The sequence below is a fragment of the Cavia porcellus genome, unplaced genomic scaffold (genome assembly GCF_034190915.1).
Source record: "Cavia porcellus strain 051 isolate PalLab524CR breed Dunkin Hartley unplaced genomic scaffold, mCavPor4.1 scaffold_8, whole genome shotgun sequence".
Lineage (NCBI taxonomy): Eukaryota > Metazoa > Chordata > Mammalia > Rodentia > Caviidae > Cavia > Cavia porcellus.
In genome coordinates this window covers 42,811,349-42,829,021 of record NW_026947491.1, presented here as the reverse complement: position 1 = coordinate 42,829,021, position 17,673 = coordinate 42,811,349, and the positions used below count along the sequence as shown (strand labels likewise).

At 44.1% G+C, this 17,673-nt stretch overlaps 1 protein-coding gene across 1 annotated transcript; it reads left to right on the top strand.

The window, feature by feature from the left end:
* The first annotated feature begins 1,497 nt into the window (after positions 1–1,497).
* Cela1 (chymotrypsin like elastase 1) lies at positions 1,498–17,414 on the top strand. Its single transcript, XM_063255569.1, has 8 exons — positions 1,498–1,537; positions 2,207–2,289; positions 3,367–3,467; positions 4,629–4,754; positions 5,802–5,938; positions 7,471–7,616; positions 13,183–13,332; positions 14,179–17,414. The coding sequence occupies exons 1-8, from the start codon at positions 1,498–1,500 to the stop codon at positions 14,194–14,196; spliced, it is 801 nt and encodes a 266-aa protein (XP_063111639.1). The 3' UTR covers positions 14,197–17,414.
* The last annotated feature ends 259 nt before the right edge of the window (positions 17,415–17,673 follow it).

Here is a 17,673-nt window from a genome sequence, read left to right as displayed (position 1 = left end):
CCAGAAAGGCAGGAAAGTAGGAGAATGACAAAAGCCCCGATCCCTCAGCCCAACTCAGGCTACCTCTCTAAGGTCCACTTTGTATCTGAATGCAAGAGACTGAACTGGGGCTGGGGATTTATCTCAGCGGCATAAGCGCCTGCCTTGCAAGCAGGCAGTCGTGAGTTCGATCCCTGAAAGGAAAAGACAAAAAAAAAAAAAGAAAAAAGAAAGAGACTGAACTGGAGAGAGAGCCCTCCAGGTGACCTGAGCATGAGAGCACAACTTTGAACAGCTCAAGGGCCCTGACAGTAACAATCTGTGTAGACCCAAACACCTTTCCCAGGCCTCTCCCGCCCTGCAGGCAGGAAGCCTGGCTTCTGCAGCATGTGGACAAGGAAAGCCCCAGGTGATCCAGGTGATTTTCCTACTTCTCCATAAGCTTCCAGGAATCTCTCTGCCCAGCTCAAAATCCCCCATTTTGCTACCATCACTGCTCCAGCCACAGCCTTCAGGAACTGCAGTGGCCCTAATCACTTTGTGCCCAATCCAAGGACCTCTGCCCCGCTCTGAGTACACTGCACCTCGCTCGTTTCTCCTCTGCTGACCTTGAGTGGCGCAGCCCTTCATCTCCTGCAGGGCCTGCCTGCCCCTCACCTCCTGTGCCCTCTGCTCCCAATTCTCATAGCCCACAGTCATCCCATCCTGAAGTTTTCCTCATCAGTCCTGCCCCACATTCCTTAGTTCTAGAAGCTCTCTTTTTCACTAGAGTCTTCCAAACCTGTTTCTCAGTATTTCCTTTCACCCAGAATTCTCTCCAGGGCATTTGCTTTGCCTGCACTCACACCTGTGCAGGTGTCCCCTAGCTCCCTCTCTGGAGTGTCTTCCTTCTGCTAATCACTGTCTCCCTCCTGCTCTGCCTTCCCCTCCTAAGTGCACAGACAGGTCTCTGCATTACAGTACACTGAGAACAGAGGGACAGATAGATGCTGGGGGTAGGACAATGAGGGGTGCACACCAAGGGAAAAGTGGTCTTGGTTCTCCATTTAACTTTGTTGTATATATTTTGTTTGTTTGTTTGTGACAGGGTCTCACTATGTAGTTAAGGATAGCTTGAATTCACTATGTAACCCAGGCTTTCCTTGGATTGCAGCAATCCTCGTGCCTCAGCCTCCCAAGTGCTGGGGTTACAGGCATGAAAAGTGTTTGTTCTGTCTTTGTTATGTCTTTGACTAAGGGATAAATTAATTGACTTGAAAAGCAATCTTTTGGGGGTGGCACAGTGGGTATCTAACTCAGGACCTCACACTTGCCAGGCAGACACTGTGCTGCTGAGCTAAGTCCCTGGCCCCTTGAGAAGCAATCTATTCATTTGTACTTCCATGTCACCTGTGATTTTTCCCGCCTTCCACCCACAGCCCTGTCAGCTGGCAGGAAGAAGATCAGCAAAGCTGATAAGAGGCGCATAAAGAGGGCTTGGTTCACGGCAAGAGGTCAGTGGTCCACTTTCCTGGCAACATGCTGCACTTCCTCGTGCTCACCTCCCTGGTCCTTTACGGTAAGTGGATGGTTTGGCCTGAGTTCTGAAAGGGAGAGGGATTTTTGCACAAGAGTCAAACTATCTTCCCCTAAGCCCAGGCCAATTCCCTCCCAGGTAAGGGCAGGTTGCTCTGTCTGCCAGTCTAGCAAAAACTTTACTGACCTGGAGCATCAGATAGAAAAGATAAGGTTACCACCAGCCACACAACGCTTTTCTGGTGAAAGGTCCTAGAGTCATGAAGCAGAAAGAAGCCCTTCTGAGGGGCCAGGGCTTCCCTACCAACCCTCTTGACAGGAGGACATCCTGAGCGGCCCCCACTGGGAAGTGCCTTGCTATCCCTATTCACTGGAAAATCCTGCCAAACATCAGCGGAAGAGTGCCCTCAAGCCAAGGGCTGACCCTGGGCAAACTGAGACCACAAGGAGTCTCTGGGGCCCCAGACTGGTGATTCCAGACAGGTCCTTCCTATCATGCCACAATTCCAGGACACTGGGAAAAGCAGAACTACTCAGGAGCCCCTGCTTTCAGAGGGGGCTCAGAGAACTCACAGCGGGGCCCCTCAGTTGTAGAGAAGAGCTGTGAATTTGCAGACACGGCTAACATTCCTCAAAGCACAGCGCCTGCCCCAGCCCTCCCGGAGCTGACCTCCTGCTTAGTCATCACTCACTTCTCTTCTGCTCCACAAAGGACACAGCACCCAGGACTTTCCAGAAACGAATGCCCGAGTAGTTGGAGGCACCGAGGTCCAGAGAAATTCCTGGCCCTCTCAGGTGGGTGTTCCTTCAGCCCAGACTCTCAACTGAATGAGTGCTGCTATGTCCTTACGAAAAGTGCTGTGTATGTTTGTGTGCCTTTTTCTCAACTAGCAGCTTAGCAACTGTCTATAACTCAGGTTTTAAAGATGGATTAGGGCCAGGGTTATAGTTCAGCAGCATAAGCACCTGCCTGGCAAGCACAAGGTCCTGAGTTCAATTCCTGATACCAAAATGAATAAATAAAGTAAAAGATGGATGGGACCAGGTTTAGATGGGCTCCTAAATGAAAAGGCTTAGCAGAGGGGACTAACATCAGCCACACTCCCAGGCACACACTGAGTACAGGCTACCTTTCTACTGCCAGCAACACCCTTCATGACACGCTGCAGGACTCATGAAATGCACTCCGCACAGGGGCACATACACATACACAGAGCAGTTGCTTGTTTGGGTAAAGAGTTTGTATTTTGTAACAGGACAGGGAGGCCCAGCTTTAAGCAAATCTGAATGTGTAAAACTGGCCGCTTCACAGGTGAATAGCCACACTTTGAGAGGCCTTTTGAGTGTGAGCCCTGGGTTTCAGTGGAGCTACTGTAAAATCTGAGGAAGCAGAAACTGACGGAAACGAACATTCCAGTACTGTTTCTGAGTATGCCCTGTAATGAGGGGACAGTGTATTTGAGAAGCCTGATTTGAAAGGTGTGCTCTGGAGACCTAGGTTGTGGGCCTTAGCTAGAAGAGAAACATGTTGGCTACATTTCCTTTCCAAGAAAGAACAGTGATAAAAGGACCTGGTTCCAAGCCTATTTCAACAACCTAGAGCAAGGATGCCAAATACACTCACCCAACAATGCAGCATTCTTGTAAGTGGATCCCAGAAGCACTGACACCCCCTTATCAACAGCACCTCTAGGCAGCCACTACCAACCTATCCATAGCAATTGGCAAGTCAGATGAAACCTATTTGCTGTCCTTAGTTCAGAAAGTTGGAGACTGTGTTGAGGATGTCAGGAACTTAAGGAGATGACATGTTTGGGGCAAAGTCTTTTGAAAAACACCAATCTATCCCTTCTCTCTTTCCTCCCCATCTAGATTTCCCTCCAGTACTTGTCTCTAGGTTCCTGGCATCACACCTGTGGAGGGACCCTCATCAGACAGAAGTGGGTGTTGACAGCTGCTCATTGTGTAGACCGGTGAGAAGAAAAGGGCCAGCTTTTTTCATGAACCCCTGGGAGGAGCAGATGCTGGATTTTCTTAAGGAACGTTTAATTTTGACATCTGAAGGTGGAGTGGAGAGTGGGCCACTGGCCAGCTCCTTTGTGTTTGGAAATCAATGTAGCAGGGAGACCATATAGAAAAAAGTACAAGCTATGGAGTCGGGCTCAGGTTTCACCACCTTCTAGCTGTGTAACCTTGAGCAACTGACTTAGCTCCTCTCTTCTCCGATCTCTAAAGTGGGATGATGGTATCTACATGATAGAGTTGTTAGGATTGAGTAAATATTTAAGTGCCTGCCTACTCAACATAGGACTGGTAACTTTTTTCACTGTTGCCATGAGTAATAGTTCTCAAATTTGAGATGTATCAGAATCATGTAGAAGCTACAGATGGCTGAGTCCCACCCAGCAGAATTTCTGATTTGCTAAGTCCACAATGAGGCCTGATGGTATTTCATTTTTATGTGTGTGTGATATTAAGGATTAAACCCAGGGGCTTTACACTAAGCTGTTCTTATATTTTATTTGAAGACAGTGTCTCACTAAGTTATTCAGGCAGGGCACAAACGTACCAGTCTGGGACTGAGATATAGCTCAGTAGCAGAGCACCTGCCTGGCAAGCATGAGGTCCTGAGTTCAACTCCTGGTAACCCTCCCAAAAAGAATCACCAGTCTATTGTGGGCATAGTGGTGCACATCTGTAATCCCAGCATTTGAAAGGCTGAGACAGGGGAATCACTGTGAGTTTGGACCAGCCTGAGCAACATAGTAAATTCAAGGTCAGCCCAGACTACACAATAAGACCCTGTCTCAAAAACGAAACAAAAAAGTTTATACTTCCTTCAAAATTGCTCCATGGTTCACGGTCATTATTTCATTCATGTTCACCACACTTGTCCCAGATTACAAAATGTGAAACTGAAGGTGATAGTGTTTTTCTCTCTCGCAAGTTAGTAAGTCAGAATGAAGAGCTCGTCACTTCTTCATCTTCAAGGCTCTTTCACCCTCCTCTGTCTGAGACAGATAATATGGAGTCCTGCCTGTCCTAAGGATAAGATGTAAGATGACTTTCCAGCCTTGCTCTGAGGGCACGAGACAGTTCCTTGGATCACTCGGAGTTTCCTTCTCTCACTCCAGTTCACGGACCTTCCGTGTGGTTGTCGGAGAGCACAACCTGAAGCAGAAGGAAGGCTCTGAGCAATCTGTGAGTGTGCAGAAGATTGTGACGCACTCAAAGTGGAACACCAAGAATGCAGCTGCCGGGTAAGCACAGGCTCAGGCTGCCCTCAGCTGCAGGAGGAGGGTCTTGGCTTCCATTACATCTTTTGCCAGAGGATTAGCTGGTTTTCACTGTCTGAATCTTGGTCCGTGGCTCACAGCCTGACCTTTGGATGATGAACCAGTTGAATCCAAGAGCGAACACTGTGTCCTGCCCAGAACTAATGAGCAGGCTCATTCATGCAGGTGGATTTTGAGAATTGCTACTTGGGAGGGCTTCAGAATTTCAGAAGATCTTAGGATTAGTTTGGCATAAGAGGGTTTGCATATTTGATTACCTGAAGTTCCTTGTCTGTAGAGCTTAATGTTGCTGCTTTTTTGCTTTTGCTGTTATTCATCATATGGAATAGATTCCATCATAAAAGAAAATGTCGTGTGTGTGTGTGTGTGTGTGTGTGTGTGTGTGTGTGTGTGCTGCAGATTGAACCCAGGGCCTAGTACATGCTAGGCAAGGACTCTCCCACTGAGCTACACCTCCAGCTCAAAAAGAAATTCCCTAAAGTGATTCTTACATGAGAGATCTGCAAGAGTGAGTTGCAGACATCTGGAATGGAAATCATTAAAATATAGCTAGGGCTGAGGTGGGGTTTTCGCTCTGTAGCAGAGTGCTGGCCTAGTATGTGAGAGATCCTGGATTTGACCCCCTGCACTGCTAATGAAACAAAATGCTAAAGAGTATGGAAGTACAGAGTTCAAATGATTAAGGAATTCCTGCAGAGCTCTCAGAGCCACACTATATTTTATGTCTTTCTTCTTTGAGAATGTTACCGCCAACATCAGAGCACCTACTGTTTACTGACTCCCTAATCGTCGCCTCCCCGGGTTGCGGACAATGGCAGTAACTGTAATACTGATATTCCACCAGCAGATGCTGCTGTTAAACATACACTCTCCCACAGCTCACCCTCTTAGCAGGTTAGGCCCCTTAAATTTCCTTTTCAATTCCACAGGCACACCAAGGCTTAGTGACCTTAGCACAGGTGCTGACCGGAGGGAAGTTTTGATTCCAGAGTGAGTTTTCTCCTCTTGCAGCTATGACATCGCCCTGCTGCGGCTGGCCCAGGCAGTTACCCTCAACAGCTACGTGCAGCTAGGTGTTCTGCCCCAGGAGGGAGACATCCTGGCTAACGACACTCCCTGCTACATAACAGGCTGGGGCCTGACCAAGAGTAAGTCACCTCCATTGGCTCCATTCATTCCTGAGATCTTCATTAGTAGCTGAGCTACTAGGGCATATTTTTCTGTGGTGTTTAATATTTAACACCAGAGATCATTAATCCAAGGAACCATAGATAAAATAGCTGATACAGTAAACCGAGTTAAGAATAGTTAAATAAGAGAATCAGACTCTTGGAATTAAAAACAGTCTTACCAAAGTGTGATTATAATGAAGGGGGTACACATGGGTAAATGAGATCTTTGTGCTGAGCTACATCCCCAGCCTCTTTTAACTTTTTTTTATTGTGAGACAGGATCTTGCTAGATTGCTAAGTTACCCTGGCTGGACTTGAACCAGGGATATTCTTGCCTCAGCCTCCCACAATGTTGGGATTACAGACATGTGTTACCACACATAAGCCAAAGCAGTTTTTTGTACCAGTTCTCATTTTGTACATGAGGAAAGTAAGGACCAAAGAAATTAAGGATCATGATCACATTGTTAGTACAAAATTATGACCAGAACCTTGATGTCTTGGTTCTGACTTCGGTGGTCATTATGGCATTGTGCTACTTCCAGACAAGGGGCTGAATTACAGCAAACAAGTTAGAGGTAGTTGTAGATCTAGGTAAGTCAGGGGTGGAAGAGATTTCAGCTGCTCTCTAGACATCACAGAGAATGTTATTCAGATAACATTCTGTAATTCCGCACACACCTGTAATCCTCGCACTTGGAAGGCTGAGGCAGGAAGATCACCTCAAATTTGAGGCTAGCCTTGGCTACATAGCAAGACCTTGTTTTGAAAGAAAGGAAGGAAGGAAGGAAGGACACGTCATGGAAAAGTGGGAGGGCTATGGGACAGAGCTAGTTAGGAAGGGCAGAAACATTCAGCTCAGCACAGAAGCCTGTTAACTGCCAGGCGGTGTTTGGGTTTCTGAGGGCAGGCAAGGCCCTGCTGTGAGCAGTCGATCTGCTGTAGAAACTTGGAGCTGGGAGATACACTTCTATCTGGCTCTGTTCTCCCTTAGTCCAATGTCACTGTAGTTCAGTTTCTTGATCTATGACATGAAAGGGTTATTGTAATGAAAAAATGATACATATGCAAAGGCTTTGAAAAGTCAAAAGAGCTAGAGAAAGCTGCACGTAGTTCTTCAGAAACGGAAACAGGTGTGTGTGTGTGTGTCCTAGTTCTGCTTTGTGAGGCGTAGAGTGTAAGGAGCAGAACAGAGAGATAAACTATCAACCAGTAAGACCATATTTGTTACTGAACTAAGTTATCCACAAGTGAACAAGCCGGGGTAGGATTGTGGACTTGGACTTGGAGGCTGGGAATAGTAAGAGGCCTGTAGTTGTCATATACAGAGAGAGAAGAGGACCTGTGGTATGTAACAGAGGGAAGGAGCTTGCCCTGAGTTTGGGAAGGTTTGGCGGGTGTGGAAGGATTTTTCCCTGGATGGAATCAGAGCAGAGGGGCAGACATACAGTATACTGTAATACAGTGTGGTGAAGTGTTACAATAAAGACAATGTGTGTCCTGTTCAGCCAGTGGGCAGGTGTCCCAGACCCTGCAGCAGGCTTACCTGCCCAGCGTAAGCTATGCCATCTGCTCCGGCTCTTCCTACTGGGGCTCTACCGTGAAGAACACCATGGTGTGTGCTGGAGGAGATGGAGTTAGATCTGGATGCCAGGTGAATATATGTGGAAGGGATCAGAAAGCCTTCTGCTCTCTGCCTCTGACCCTCTCTCTACCTTTTGCTCACCCCCTGTTCCACATCTACTCTTTTTTTTTTTTTTTGTCTTTTTCCTTTTTATTGGTACCGAGAATCGAACTCACGATGGCCTGCTTGCAAGGCAGGTGCTTATGCCGCTGAGCTAAATCCCCAGCCCCTCCACATCTACTCTTGAACTTATGTACCGACTCAGCTTTCTATTTCTGCATCTGAGAATGATTCTGGGCTAGTATTCACAGAATCTCAAAGTTGAAGGGAACCTCAAAATTTACCTTACTTAATGCCCCCATCATAGGGCTGGGGATTTAGCCCAGTGGCATAAACGCCTGCCTTGCAAGCATGTGGTCATGAGTTCGATCCCTGGTACCGATAAAAAAATTTTTTAAAAATGCCCCCACCTTAACAGCTTGTGGGTGGTCCGACATTTGTGTGTTGACATATCTATGTGTTCTTCAGATGTTATGACCCAGATTTGGGGCTGAGCCTCAAAGGTGACTGTAATTGTGTGTCAGATGCCTCCAATCACATTTTTTATTGTACTTCATCCATTACCACTTCTTTACCTCATTATTTATAGGTATGGGTACAGGTGAGTATGGTAGGAAAAAGTACACAAAATAATTTCATATTAGTTTTTATATAATAGAGAAAATTCTCTGCTTGCACAAGGTCTAAAGATTAAAGGTTTTCTAGTGAAGTTCCGCAGAAGCTCGGTGGGTATCTGCTATATGCCAGGCACCATGTCAGGAACAGGAACACAAAGAGGAATCAGGGTCAGTGTGCTCCTCTCTCCTCCATTTAACATTGTTTGATTCTTCTTGTGTCCTTAACACAGTGCTTGGCATACAGGGAAGGAGCAGAGGAGCAGACATACACTATATTATAATTCAGTGTGGCTGTTACAATAAAGACATAAATAGAGAGATGTGGGAGCTCAAGGATAGGTACCACTTCTATTCACTAGAGACAGAAAAGACTTGCGTTTCCTAGGGAAATAGAATCTACAGTAAGCCCTGAAGGTTAAATACAAGTAAGCAAGGTAGAAAAAGGGAAAAGACATTCAGAGACTGAAAACACATAAATAAAAGCATTAAGCCAAGAAATAACTTTCCCACACCTAGAACAAAACAGAGGTTGGAGGCCCACCAGCCAAATCCAGCTGCAGCTTGTTTTTGTACTGCCCTCACCTTAAAAACAGTTATTATGTTTTCAAATGGTTAGAGGAAAAAAATCAAAAGAAGATTTAAGTACACATGAAAAATGCATACAAATTTGCAGCATTCATAAGTGAGTGACATCATGTCACTGCCATGGTTGTTCATTTGCTTACCTGTTTTGTTTTTGTTTTTTGTTTTTTTGTGTGACAGGGTTTGGCTGTGTAGTTCAGGCTGACCCTGAACTCACTATGTAGCTCAGACTGGCCTTGAATTTGCAGCAATTCTCTTGCCTCAGCCTCCTGTATACTGAAACTACAACTGTGTGCCACCATGCCAGGCCACTTATTTATTTCTCATGATTGCTTTTGGACTGCAGTACAGAGAGTTCCTAAAGAGAAGGTGTGGCCTGCAAAGCCTAAGTTATTTACTATTTGTTCTTTCCATGAAAAGTTTGCTAACCTCTTGGCTAGAGGATAAGCTATTAGTTTACTAAGGAATGTCAGGAGATTAGACCAGAGAGGTCAAGCAGGAGCCACATGTGACTTAAGGCTTCAAATTCCATGATCGAGGGTATGACCTTTATCTGTTAGGCACTGGAAAAACCATTGAAGACTTATAAACAGAACAGCCAATTGGATTTGCCTTTTAGTGGTGATGTAGGCATGGTTTTTGAGAAGGGTAAGAAGGCAGGGAGACTGGCTAAGGGGCAATTGCAATAATCCAGGTAGGAAATTTGAGGGCCTAAATCTGGGCAAGATTGATAGGAATGGAGAAGAGGGAGGGAATGTAGGAGAGAGGAAAGAAGCAGGATCTGGAAGGATTTCCTGGTATCTAGTTCAAGTGATTTGGGGTATGAAGTTACTGCCTCAAACAAGACAAGATTTATAAGGTTTAGACAGCCAGGAGAAGTAACCGCTCCCAAAACAAAACGTTGCAGAATAAGAAGAGAACACTGGGTTAGGGAAGAACTATGGATGAAAACACAAATGCTTGAGTGTTTCAGAGATGTGCAGAGTGATCAAAGAGTAATAAAGATTTATAAAATCTCAGGAAATACTACCAGATCACATATCTAGTATACAGTGCAGCCAGGAGCCACAGTGGAAAAGAAAAGGACTACTTTACCACTGGCAGATCACTGTTGCTCATGGAAAGGGTCATTTTAGTCGAGTGGTGAGGGCAGGAGTCATAAATAATAAGGGACAAACATAAATAATAAGGGACAAACAGGCAGAAAAAATATACAGCAGGGAATACAGATTACCCTTTTAAGAATCTTGGATGAAAGACAGGAATAGAAAAAGTCTGGTAGCTTTAGGAACAGCTGGACATGGAGGAGGTGAATTTTTTAAACGGGAAGAAAACCGAGTACATTAATAGGCAGAGAGAAAAGTATCTGGTACAAACCAGGGAAAAGGAATAATGGATGGCACAGGGTCCCAGAAGAAAAGGAAGAGATGGAGCCAACGGCACTGACTCTGGCCAGGAAGACGGGTGCTAGGCCTGCATGCGGATGTGAGTTTGCCGCTTGGGTAGCTGGAAGTTGGCAGATGTTCTGAATTACTGCTTCTGGTTATGCATGAATTAGAAAGAGTCGATTTGACGACAGAAAATGAAGCTGGAAAGGTTGTATAAGTCTGGGATCCTTAAGGAGAATGGAAGGATCGTCCTCCAAGATGCTGAGGTTGGCGGTGAAGGAATGACCACGTGGATGTACGCTTCACTCCATCTTCCTCAGACACCAGATGCGGGGAACGGATTCATCCGAGGCTGGGGTTTCCTGCAAGATGACAGCAATAGGACCCAAGACTGCAGATCCATTGCAAAGTTCAAGCTATGCAGAAGCGGAAGAGAAGTTGTTAGCAGGAGGCTAGTTGAAATTGTAGAATGAAAGAGTTAAAGGGAGTTTTGTGAATCCAAAGAACCATGGAAATAAGGCAACCGATATGTCCCAATTTTCCTGTGACTTCCCTTGTTAAAATTTAAAAGTCAGGATGGGGGAGCAGACTCCTGCATCTTCTAGGCCCTCATCAGCAAGCCAGCCCCACATGTAAGGTGTAGCCTTCTGAGTTAATTCTCATCCTTCTACTGTCTCAATACCTTCAATTTTCAAAAACTAATGTGCTTTTCTTCTCTGAACACTTGATAATTCTCTGAAACACTTGTGTCATCAGCTCTCTTTCCACTGGAGTTTCTCAAATAGTGGGTCTTCTGGGATTTCAGATTTCTGATTCCCTTTCTCCTCAAAGTGGATTCACTGCAACCCTCCTGGTTCAATCACTGCGTTCTTTTCCAGCTCCTCCTCCTGCCATAAAATCTTAGTCACACCCTCCGTCTGCCCAGAGCTTCAGTGAGTCTCTTTCCAGATCATTTAGCATATGACAGTAGTACTCACAACTCTATTCTCTTCTGGTCCTCTCAATCTGAAATATTCTCAAGTCCCTTTTAGGATATAGATGGAAGAGAGGTTGTTTCGAATACAATAAATGTATTCGTATTAAACAAAACACATTGTCCCAAACAGCAGTTGGAGTAATGTACAGAGAGTTCCTCTTTAAAAGAATTATCTCCAATTTGAATTTTTGGTTTTTTCCCCTAGTTCTTCTTGTTTGTTTGTCTATTCTTTTGTTTTTTGAAACAGGGTCTCATTATATAGCCTGGACTTGAACTTACTATGTAACCCAGGCTGGTCTTGAACTGGTGATGATGATCCACCTGCCTCAGCCTCCTGAGTGGTGGGATTATAGGTATGGAGCACCACACCTGGCCCATTTCTTCTTCTTTATTTTTTTTTGGTACCAAGAATTGAACTTAGGACCTTGTGCTCTTAATTCTTATTTAAGCTACACCTATTAAACTGAAAAATACTGTAAGACCATGAGCCTCAGTACTAGAAAAGAAAACGTACTACACCAATTCTGCTCATCTAGTTCTTCCCCAAAGGGACTAGCTTTCAACATTTTTGGCTGATCTTCTGAGGTCAACCTCCATACTTTATATATATATATACTGCTATTTAATTTTTCAGTTCAGATACTATATGAAATGTAAACCTTTTATTATTATATATTACAAATATTATATATATTTATATATAATATATATATGAATGCCCTATACCCTACCTCACCTGCTCAGCAAGATTGTTAAGGACATCAACCTTACCCTGCAAAAGTGATTTTGGTTAGGTCAGTGTTCATCCAGTGTTTATTATGGCTATGAAAAATACTATTCACAACTAAATCATGTAATACTCAAGGATTACTTTTCCTTTCTTACATAATTTATTTTTTTCCCTGGAAAATAGTTTCCTTTTTTTGTTTGCTTAATATATAGTTAATTCATCCCAAATTCAGCCCCACATCTCCCACTAATTTGTAAATAATCTCCTTCATTTTCTCTTGACCCCCATGGTCTATGACCTTCAGGGGTCTGGCCCTGGGATGTGGGTCTACTTGTGTTCATTATAACATTTAGTGGTTTTTTTTCCTTTCTAGAAATTCCAGACTTTGATTATGAAAGTATCCTTTGTTTATTATTTCCTCACCTCCATTTTTAGTTTTCTCTTTCTAGATTTCTTTTCTGGGCACCAAGGATAAAACCCAGGGCTTTGTGATGCCAGCCAAATGCTCTGCCACTGAACCACACCCCTAAACCTCTTTCTAGAATTTCTTTTATTCATGTGGTTTCCTCCTGGTCCTGTCCTTTATATTTCTTTGTTCCTGTTTATGTTCCAACTCTTCCAAATTTTCAGTTCTACTATCAAATTTATAATTTCTAGAGGCTACTTTTTTGTTGTTTTCTGACCATGTTATATCATGGATGCAATATAAATTATAGTTCTGTAGTTTACTTTCTTCTCCATGCTTAAACTTGATTGCCTTCATTTTCTATTTATTTATTTTTGGTAGCTTTATTTTGGTCTGTATTTAATTTTTGCAGTGCTTGGAATTGAACCTAAGGCCTTGAGATCAGGGCTGAGGTCTAACTCAGTGGCGGAAGCATATGCTTAGCAAGGGGAAGGCTCTGGGTTCAGTCTAGCACCACAAGAACAAACAACAACAAAAAGGTTCTATGCTAGCATTGTGGAGAGGAAAGATGTCAATATAATATAATTCCTGACTCAAGAAGCTCATAGATATGTTCGAGAAACAGACACAAATTATGAAACAAAATAGAAGGCGAAGTATGACATAAATGTGGCAAAGGAGAGGAAAAAGTACTATGGTTGTTTTAGAAAGAAAGAAGATTCATTGTGATTACAGGGATAGGAAAGAAGTAGAAATAGAACTGGACTTTTAAAACAGCACAAAATTTCACAAACAAAGATGGCTGAAGTCTTAGGACTCTGCTTCTGTTCCCTGCAGGGTGACTCTGGGGGCCCCCTCCACTGCTTAGTGAATGGTCAGTATGCTGTTCATGGAGTAACCAGCTTTGTGTCCACACTGGGCTGCAACGTTGCCAAGAAGCCCACAGTCTTCACCCGCGTCTCTGCTTATATTTCTTGGATAAATAATGTAAGCCCTCTCAAATGATGGATTAAACAGTCACCTGGAGAGTCAAGTACTACATGGGTTAGGAGCAAAAGATGGGCTGGGGAAGTCATTGTCTTCCTTACTGTGTTCACACATTTAATCCTTCGCCTTTGCCACAAGATAGTGCCATCCCGAGTTCTCCTTCCCATAACTATTGAGCAGACTTCACCATATTGTCTACTGGTTAGGCCGAGAGAATAGAACAGCAGATCGGAACCAGGCACATATCAGGGTTGTCCTAAGTCAAAGCCAAGGGGGAAACAGTTCAGAAAGGCCTGCATGCTCCTCTCCCTCAATGTCTTCCTAAGGGCACTGAGAGAATTGCATTAAGTTTTTGTTTTGCTTTTTGGGACAGTCTTGCATGTACTGCATGGCTGGCCCTGAACTCAGCAGCCTAGGTTGGCCTCAAGCTTTAGTTCCTCTTGCCTTAGCCTCCTAGGTGCTGGGATTATAACTGTGCACCACCATGCCTGGTTTGTTTTAATTTTTGAAAATGTTATTGCCTTAAAGAATGCTTGAGAGTGAGGACAGACTGGCTACATTGACCTAGCTGTAGAAACACATAATTCTTCTTACTATGCCCTCTAGCTTTCAAACAATCTGGAGCCTTCATATGTGAATCTTGGCTCACATATTTCAAAGTCTGCCCATATCTCTATATCCTGAGTATGTGCCTATAATATTGAGGCCTCCTGAGACCTACTACTGCCCCCCCCCAACTACCCCAAAACCCTGTACAGGACATATTTAACTCGGAGCTCTGAGAAAATAAGAAAGGAGGTAGACAGAATTTACTAATAGGGGATATAACTCTGTCTTTTCTTTCAGGTCATTGCTTCCAACTGAACATTTTCCTGAGTCCAGTGGCCTTCCCAAGATGGTTCTTACATCTTCATACAATAGGATTTAAGTCAACAAGAAAAAAAAGAGCTGAGGTTAAGCTTAGTGGTAGAGTGCTTCTGTAGGATACTCAAGGCCCTGGATTACATCCTCAGGGCTGGAAAAAAAGGACAGCAAACAAGACAAAACAAAACACCCATCCTGAGACTACTGAGTCAGAGCCAGATTTTTTTGAAAAATGGGATGTACATTGTTTTTCTAGTTGTAATTAAGCCCTTTAGAGGAAATGTAGTTATAGGGCCCAAGTTAGATTTCACCACATTTCTGGGCTGGTTCTTCCTTTGCTGCTATCTTTACCAGTCCACAAACTAAGCCTAGTGAGTGGGGTTTTTACATTATCCACTTTGCACTGTTTCAGGATCTACTCATCCATTAATCTATCTGACTCCTTTCCTGTGAATATTTGCTATACCCAAAAGCACAAAGTGCTTTTAAAAATTCCTGAGTAACTAACTCTCCATGATAGACTGTGCACTCATCTTTTGTTCTCTTCTGTGCCTCAAACAAATGCTGACTGAGAGGAGCTACTAAGATACACTAGAGACGGAAGGAAGTACAGGGTTAGGATGGAAGGTCACATGCCAGCAGACTAAGGAACTGACAAATTAGGAGACTGCAAAGAGTAGAAAGTAGAGGGATGAGGATACCAAATGAAGGAAAGAATTGAGGGAAGGAGAGAACAGAAAGGAAGAGGCAACAATATGGGCCTCAAGCTAACTGTGAATCAGCATTTCAAGGCTTCAACTAAAATAGGCAACCTTATCCTGGATTTTGTAAACCACAAAGAACTGAGAAGCTGATAATTCTGCTTTCTTCTGGCCATGGCTCAGTGTGTTAAAAGTGGCCTAGGAGAAAGCAAAAAGGGAATTGAAAGAAGAAGTCCAAGCTGATGAGAAGCAGTTTTTGTTTGTTTGTTTTTTGTCTTTTTCATTTTTATCGATACCAAGATCGAACTCAAGACCACCTGCTTGCAAGGCAGGTGCTTATGCCGCTGAGCTAAATTCCCAGCCCTGAGAAGCAGTTGTTCTAGCAATTACTAAGACCAGACATGAAGGACTAAGGTAGTAAACATTCTAGCTGGAGAAACTGGCTGAGACAAGTCCTAGAATTGGTCCTGCTATATTGGCAGAGGCTCCAAACATTATCTACAAGAGACTGGGCTGGGGCCATGGCACATGCGTCCTTTCCCAGTTCTACCACTGAGAACGGGGATAACCTTGAGCCAATTACCAGCCTTTTCTGTGACTTAATTTTCCTATGCCATTTTTTTTTAAGACAGGGTCTTATAGTTTAGGCTGGCCTTGAGTTCACTACATAGCCCAGGTTGGCTTCAAACTTGTAGCAATCCTCTTGCCTCTGTCTCCCAAGTACTGGGATTACAGGTGTGTACCCCCACAGCCTAATTTCTAATGAATGTTCCTGCTCTAATATTATGTGATTTGGTGAACATGATTTTTTTCAATCATATTTTATTGGCATATTTTGGATAGGCATAATGATCACATCCATCATACAGAATTTATACCTGTACATCATTTTTTCCCAACATCCCTAGTCTCCCTTCAGTTCTCCACCCTTGTCATTTGTGAAAGCTGTTTCCATGTTTTCCTTTTTCACTTCCCCCTTCTTTCCTTTTTCCCTTCCCTTTCCATTGTTCTCCTTTCCATTTGAACATTTTCTTCCTATTTAACAATGCCTATTATATGTTTTGATCTTTGTTTACACGTTCAGTTTATCATACTAGACAAACAATGCAGTATTTATGTGTCTGATTTATTTCACTTAAGAGTATGGTCCCAAGGTTCATGCATCCATTTTCCTAGAAATGTCTCAAGTATTTGATTGTCAACTTCAGTTTCTGATATTGACACTAAAGAGGGTTTCTTAGAAGGCAGTGGCTGCAGTGTGCTATGTAGAGTGCTGTAGAGTCCCGAGTGACAGGGACATACGCCTTTGTTAATGACACACCTGCTTGTTGTCACTGTCATCTCTCAGCATTCCAGAATATGTCTTCTAGGTTTCTCCTAATTAATGAGTCCTTCCATTTTTCTTACTCTGCCTTCCCTGGCTGTCACTAAAGCTAACATCCAGAAAAAACACTAATCACCTGTAGACTAAAAATTTTGTATCCATGTCTGTAACTAAGCACATTGCAGTATAATCAGATTACGAACATATCTCCCCCTTCAGACTGTAAGCATCTTGAGATCAGAGATTGTATTTTATTCACCCGTAGCTTCCCCTCACCCAGCAGTGTTTGGCACACAGCTGACCTGAAGTGCATTCTGGCTATTCAGGGGACAGAAATGGAAAATACCAGAAGGTGATTTTGTGGCAGGACTCCAGTTTCTCTCTGCACTCCTTGGGACACGTATTTTTACCTTCTCTTCTTCTTTGAGGAAATTTTACCTGCACTGTAAAAGTTAATAGGTCCTCTGAATATATAATCCTAATTTTCAGCTGTCTCCTTAAACAGATCAGGGGATAACTTCCATATGGAGAACTTCTTCCTAGAGAAACAATAGCAATCTCAGTAGCCTCAACACAGGACAGCAATGTTGCTTCAGCCTCCCAAGTGCTAGAACTAGGAGTATGCATGCTGCTATATAGTTTACAGTACCCAACTAGAAACACTTACTCCCCCACATACACCAGCACAGTGTGGAAAATATTCTTCTCAGATCTTTTTCAATGGGTTAACTCCTTTCCTGAGGACTCCCATTTCTCTCCAGCTCAGTGGCTCCTCCTTTCCAAACTCAGACCTGAAGTCCTGTCCCCTTATCTGTATCTGCTCCTACCAGTTCCAAGTTTAGGGCCAACCTCTCCTGCAGTGGTTAAACTGCAACCTGAGCAACCCAGCATGAACAAACACCTCCAGAATGAAAAGAAGCTTTCAGATACAATAAATATTACACTGAGAGTAGAATTCAATTGTATTTTCTGTCACGTTGTGTCAGTTCTTTCCCAGAGCAAATTCGTCTTCTGGCTCACACTTGAATACCAAGTTCAGCGCAGTCTATGTTCCTCTACTGTGGGGAGGAATTTTTTGTTTGTTTGTTTTTGTTTTTGGGGCGGGGGTTTGTTTGTTGTTTTGTTGAGACAGGATCTCACTATATAGTTAAGACTTAAAATCGCCCTGTACCCCAGGCTGGTCTCGAACTCCAGAGCGCTGGGATTACAGCATGGGCCACCACGCCTGGCCTGGGGTGGGCCTAGAGCGGGCGCCTCCTGTGGGCAGCCCAAGTCCCAGCCCGCTGGCCCGGCCTCTGCCACTGAACAGCATCTACCCCAGCTCCCAGCATCCCCGCCCACCCTGCCGGCCGCTCTGGACTGTGGTGGGCAGTGAGATGGGCCACACTGGCAGCCGGGTGGGCCTGGGCTCCCGGTGGGCCTCGGCCTTTGGCCGCAGACCCCGGAGCTGCC

What these genes read in the sequence shown, in the direction of transcription:
- Cela1 (XM_063255569.1), top strand. Translation starts at nt 1,498, where the DNA reads ATGCTGCACTTCCTCGTGCTCACCTCCCTGGTCCTTTACG. An exon ending in CACCTCCCTGGTCCTTTACG is followed by an intron (nt 1,538 to 2,206) that starts GTAAGTGGATGG and finishes TGCTCCACAAAG; the next exon opens with GACACAGCACCCAGGACTTT. An exon ending in GAAATTCCTGGCCCTCTCAG is followed by an intron (nt 2,290 to 3,366) that starts GTGGGTGTTCCT and finishes CTCCCCATCTAG; the next exon opens with ATTTCCCTCCAGTACTTGTC.